The sequence below is a fragment of the Staurois parvus genome, unplaced genomic scaffold, assembly GCF_062004578.1.
Source record: "Staurois parvus isolate SC_StPar_1 unplaced genomic scaffold, SC_StPar_1.0 ptg000021l, whole genome shotgun sequence".
NCBI lineage: Eukaryota > Metazoa > Chordata > Amphibia > Anura > Ranidae > Staurois > Staurois parvus.
In genome coordinates, this window is record NW_028317817.1 from 12,718,240 (window position 1) to 12,724,239 (window position 6,000).

Here is a 6,000-nt window from a genome sequence, read left to right on the forward strand (position 1 = left end):
GCTTTGTGGATGTTCTCTAAAAGAGTAAAAAAAAGTATGTTGAAAATAAATGATAAAGATAAAACAGCTAGATTAGGGCTTGACCTGGGTTACTGTTAGGGCCTGTTCACACTAATCACTTACAAAACCTCATAAAGGAAATCATTATTAACTGAAGCTTTATATGGCCAGAAATGGCAAAATTAAAAGCACAAATTCTGTACACAATCCTTTATTATGGCTAAGGCCCCATTCACACTTCTCAAAACGGAAATGAGCATATTCAATCGCGTTGTGTATTTTCCCCCGCACGTCGCGCATAGGGCACCCAATTCACTTGAATAGGCTGCCCTGTGCGTGACAAATGCACCAGAAAAGCTCATGTGCCAAACTTTGACATTGAGCCAGGTGCATTTGGTGATGTGCGTTTTGAAGCGTAGAAATATTGCAAACATGCAATTCTCTCCACATTTTCAGAGCGGCCAAGTGTGAATGAAGCCAACATTTTCCCAAAACAGATCATCTAATACATAAACAACTTGAGTATGCATGTATGTGTCACAGCTAAGCTCTAGCAACACCAAAGACAATGTTTTTTTTATCTGAGGAAACATTATATAAAAAAAAACAAAAAAAAAAACATTGTTTATACCCTTTTGAAAAAGCTTTAAACTCACCATACATGTTACAATCTGATTGTCCAATCTCCTTTAGATTAACCAACAACTTTGTAGTATAATGTCTGATTGGATAATTTAGATAGGTTCTTGTAGTACATGGTTCGGATAAATCTAAAGTTAACTGTACAAAGATTGTAACGTGTACAGCGAGACCCTTAAGGTGGTATTAAACCAAAAAGCAAACATTTATTGCATTGCAGCTTAGCAATTCTTAGATACAGGGATGAGACAAACCATTTAACACTGACAGCGGTGCTTACAACGATCAGCTTTTATGTAAAATCTTTATTCCAAAAGGAAAACAAAAATGTTTGCTTATAACGGATTATAAAGGGATAGCTGGAGTTTGGCTTAAATTTGTTAGTGTATCTAAATCTGATAGTCCCTCTAACATTCACCTCCCCCCAAACAACTAAAGACTGGTAAGCTGCAATATATTTTTGGTTTTGGCTTTAATACCGCTTTAATATATACAGATGAATGAAAGGTCTCTCCATTAGGCTGGGTTCACACCTGAGCGTAGCAGGAACTCATGCTATCACATTTTTTTTCTTCTTTGTTTTCGAGCATTTTTGCTCATCTTGCCCTATGCGCTACAAACACCCCACAGAAGCTCCACAGACTTTTTTGAAGCATAGCCTGAAGCATTTTTTAGCACGTTTTAGTGTGTTTGCAGAGCTTTTCCAAAATGCATGGCAAAACATGCATTTTCTGTGTCCTTTGTCCATGTTCCATAAATGCCAAGTGTGAATGGAGCCTTAGAGCATGCGGACAAATAAGCAAATACAGCAGATCTTCATTAAAGTATACAGGTGAAGAGAAAAAGCTCTCCTATAAAACACATAGAGGAGCTCTTCATTGGTACAGGAGCTCTCCTATATAGTATATAGATGGAGAGGAGTTTTTCTATAATGTATACAGATGATGAGAGGAGCTCTCCTATCAAAGTATACAGATAAAGAGATTTCCTTTAAAGTATACAGATGACTAGAGGCACTCTCCTAGAATGTATATAGATGAATAGAGGAGCTTTCCTAGAATGTATATAGATGAATAGAAGAGTTTTATTATAAAAGTGTACAGATGAATAGAGGAGCTCTCCTACAGTGTACACAGATGTATAGAGGCGCTCTCCTATAAAGCATATAGCTGAATAGAGGAGCTCTCCTATACAGTATATAGATGAATAGAAGGGCGCTCCTATAAAGTATATAGATGAATAAAGGAGCTCTCCCATAGTGTATATAGATGAATAGAGGAGCTCATCTATAAAGTATATAGATGAATAGAAGAGCTCTCCTATAGTGTGTATAGATGAATAGAAGATCTCTCCTATAGTGTGTATAGATGAATAGAAGAGCTCTCCTATAGTGTGTATAGATGAATAGAAGAGCTCTCCTATAGTGTATATAGATGAATAGAAGAGCTCTCCTATAGTGTATATAGATGAATAGAAGAGCTCTCCTATAGTGTATATAGATGAATAGAAGAGCTCTCCTATAGTGTATATAGATGAATAGAAGAGCTCTCCTATAGTGTATATAGATGAATAGAAGAGCTCTCCTATAGTGTATATAGATGAATAGAAGAGCTCTCCTATAGTGTATATAGATGAATAGAAGAGCTCTCCTATAGTGTATATAGATGAATAGAAGAGCTCTCCTATAGTGTATATAGATGAATAGAAGAGCTCTCCTATAGTGTATATAGATGAATAGAAGAGCTCTCCTATAGTGTATATAGATGAATTGAAGATCTCTCCTATAGTGTATATAGATGAATAGAGGAGCTCTCCTATAGTGTATATAGATGAATAGAGGAGCTCTCCTATAGTGTATATAGATGAATAGAGGAGCTCTCCTATAGTGTATATAGATGAATAGAGGAGCTCTCCTATAGTGTATATAGATGAATAGAAGAGCTCTCCTATAGTGTATATAGATGAATAGAAGAGCTCTCCTATAGTGTATATAGATGAATAGAAGAGCTCTCCTATAGTGTATATAGATGAATAGAAGAGCTCTCCTATAGTGTATATAGATGAATAGAAGAGCTCTCCTATAGTGTATATAGATGAATTGAAGATCTCTCCTATAGTGTATATAGATGAATAGAGGAGCTCTCCTATAGTGTATATAGATGAATAGAGGAGCTCTCCTATAGTGTATATAGATGAATAGAGGAGCTCTCCTATAGTGTATATAGATGAATAGAGGAGCTCTCCTATAGTGTATATAGATGAATAGAGGAGCTCTCCTATAGTGTGTATAGATGAATAGAAGAGCTCTCCTATAGTGTGTATAGATGAATAGAAGAGCTCTCCTATAGTGTGTATAGATGAATAGAGGAGCTCTCCTATAGTGTATACAGATAAATAGAGGAGCTCTCCTATAAGGTATACAGATGAATAGAGGAGCTCTCCTATAGTGTATACAGATGAATAGAGGAGCTCTCCTATAGTGTATACAGATGAATAGAGGAGCTTTCCTATAAGGTATACAGATGAATAGAGGAGCTTTCCTATAAGGTATACAGATGAATAGAAGAGCTCTCCTATAAAGGTATACAGATGAATAGAGGAGCTCTCCTATAGTGTATATAGCTGAATAGAGGAGCTCTACTATAAAGTATACAGATGGGTAGATAATATTTTGATTATTAGTGTATAAAGATGGAGAGGAGCTCTTCATTAAAGCATAGGGACAAAGAGAAGAGCTCACCATTAGTGCATACAGATGAATAGAAGAGCTCTCCTATACAGTATACAGATGAATAGAGGAGCTCTCCTATAGTGTATATAGATGAATAGAGGAGCTCTCTATAAGGTATACAGATGAATAGAGGAGCTCTCCTATAAGGTATACAGATGAATAGAGGAGCTCTCCTATAAGGTATACAGATGAATAGAGGAGCTCTCCTATAAGGTATACAGATGAATAGAGGAGCTCTCTATAAGGTATACAGATGGGTAGATAATATTTTGATTATTAGTGTACAAAGATGGAGAGAACTTCATTAAAGCATAGGAACAAAGAGAAGAGCTCCCCATTAGTGCATACAGATGAATAGAAGAGCTCTCCTATAAAGTATACAAATGTATAGAGGAGATCTTTTATATAGACAGATGATCACTCCATTAGAGCATATAGATGAATGGAAGAGCTCTCCTTCAGTGTATACAGATAAATAGAAGAGCTCTGAAGCTTTTGATTATTAGCGTATGCTGACAAATGGAGGAGAGCACCATTACCATTGTATTTAGAATAGAGGAGCTCTGCTTATAGAGTATACAGGGTCTCACACACACATATATATGTATATAATCTCAGAGTAGTTGCGCTCCCTCCATGTCTGATGTGCCCAGGGTCTCTTTTGTGTCCCATTATCAGTCATGTTGCAGTGAGGGTGACCATCTCTCAGCTGTCACCCTCTCTGACCACACACAACGTGCGGCCCATTTTGTTAATCTCCCGGTCGGATCCCATGAATACAACATCGCTCAGTGGCGCCCCCTCAGTCACAAGGCGTGACTCATGTCCCCTCGGCTCCGGACACATGTGCGAGCCCCCAGCGTCACTCGCTTCAACTCTCCACCAATCAGCAAACTCGAGCTCCCTTCTTGTAAAAGCAGAAAACAAGGCGCGCCTTCAAGGCCGCCGATTGGCTGCAGAGATCCGAGTCTGGAAGAACACGTGTAGCAGAAAGTAGGTCACCAAACTGCTTTCCCCTCCTGCAGCCTCACGTGGAGAGCCACTCTGGCGCCCTGCTTCATTATGTAATCCTACGTCACAGCGCCTTGCAGCCAATGAGAAAATGTGCTGGGCAGAACGTAAACAGAGGCCGCACATGGCTAGGGCGTCCGATCCATGTGAGAGTGCGGGATGACAGGATACCAGTGTAAGGTACATGCGGCCTGCCCCGCCTTCCTATAACCCACTTAGGGAAAGACACGTGAGCGGGTCACCCTGAACCCGGACATAATATACGGGGCTGGCGGACTACAACTACCAGCAGGTGCATGAGCAGCTTACCGCCCCCCTCCTTCCCAATACACCGAGCACTATGACACCAGCACCGAGGAACACTCACCTGCGCTGCTCTCCATGTTGGTGTGTGGGCTGAGCTGTGGTCAGTCTGGGGGATGATGGTCCAGGTGGGGGGCTCCTGTCCCCGGCTTCCTCCTTCTCTCCCGCCTGTCCTCAGCTACTCATCTCCTGTACATCCATGATGGGGTGCTGTGTCCGCCCTCCGTGTCCAGGGATGGATGGAGCCAGTAGTGTCCTGGGATCCGTCCCCTCCGTCCTGCTCTCTCCTGATAGTGCTGTGGATCCTATTTTTGCTCAGCTCGGTGTCACAGCCTCCTTCTCCAGGGGGAGGATCTCCTTGCCTGACATGAATTGCCCATTACACAGCATGTCTGGCCTCTGCCTGGGACTCCACCCCCCCTGGGGTGGGCGGGGCTACCAGGGACTGTCATCACATCACACAGCACATCCATCACAGATCAGCATCACCATCCCTGCTGTCATACAGGGGGGCTTCTCTGAACTGAGACCACTTCTACTGATCCATGGTGATCTATTACTCCAACATGACAGAAGGTGAAGCTATTGCTAAGAGCTGAACGGTGTGTCTACGATCTGTGTTTGTAAAACTGTACATATCACTGCAACATATTAGAAGTGTAAAGGTGGGGCTGACAGCAGTGGTGGGGTGTCAATAGATTATATGGGGGGAGGGGGCAACCCACTACAAAAACACAAAACTAGGAAAAAAGGTTTTCTGAAGGTGGAACTCCAGTATATTCATATAGCAACCCAAAATCTCTCAAATATTAAGATTCCCATATAATATTGTATTGCAAAAATACAAATCTCCTTATGAACACACCATCCCGGAGAATGCAAGCATGGTACTGTGATAGGTTGTCAACTGTGCAATAAGTCCATCTGTGACATGTCCTGGCTACTAAATATCCCACAGTCAACTGTTAGTGGGATTATAACAAAGTGGAAGCAACTGGGAACAACAGCTACTCAGCCACAAAGTGGTAGGCCATGTAAAATGACAGAGCGGGGTCAGCACATGCTGAAGTCTACAGAAGTCATCAGCTGTTTGCAGAGTCAATAACTAAAGACCTCCAAACTTCATGTGGCCTTCAGATTAGCACAACAGCAGTGCGTAGAGAGCTTCATGGAATGGGCTTCCATGGCCGAGTAGCTGCATTCAAGCCTTTCCTCACCAAGTGCAATGCAAAGCGTCGGATGCCGTGGTGTAAAGCACGGATTCATCTGGAGTGATGAATCACGCTTCTCTGGCAATCTGATGGATGTGTCTGGGT

At 41.5% G+C, this 6,000-nt stretch overlaps 1 protein-coding gene across 1 annotated transcript in view; it reads right to left on the reverse strand.

Moving 5' to 3' along the window:
• NR1D2 (nuclear receptor subfamily 1 group D member 2) overlaps window positions 1-5,092 on the reverse strand; it is a 46,915-nt gene extending 41,823 nt beyond the window's left edge. Inside the window, exon 1 of the mRNA XM_089690962.1 lies at window positions 4,749-5,092. Within this exon, the coding sequence (XP_089547088.1) occupies window positions 4,749-4,764 (16 nt within the window). The 5' untranslated portion in view covers window positions 4,765-5,092. The remainder of the gene's footprint in view (window positions 1-4,748) is intronic.
• Window positions 5,093-6,000: the final 908 nt, after the last annotated feature.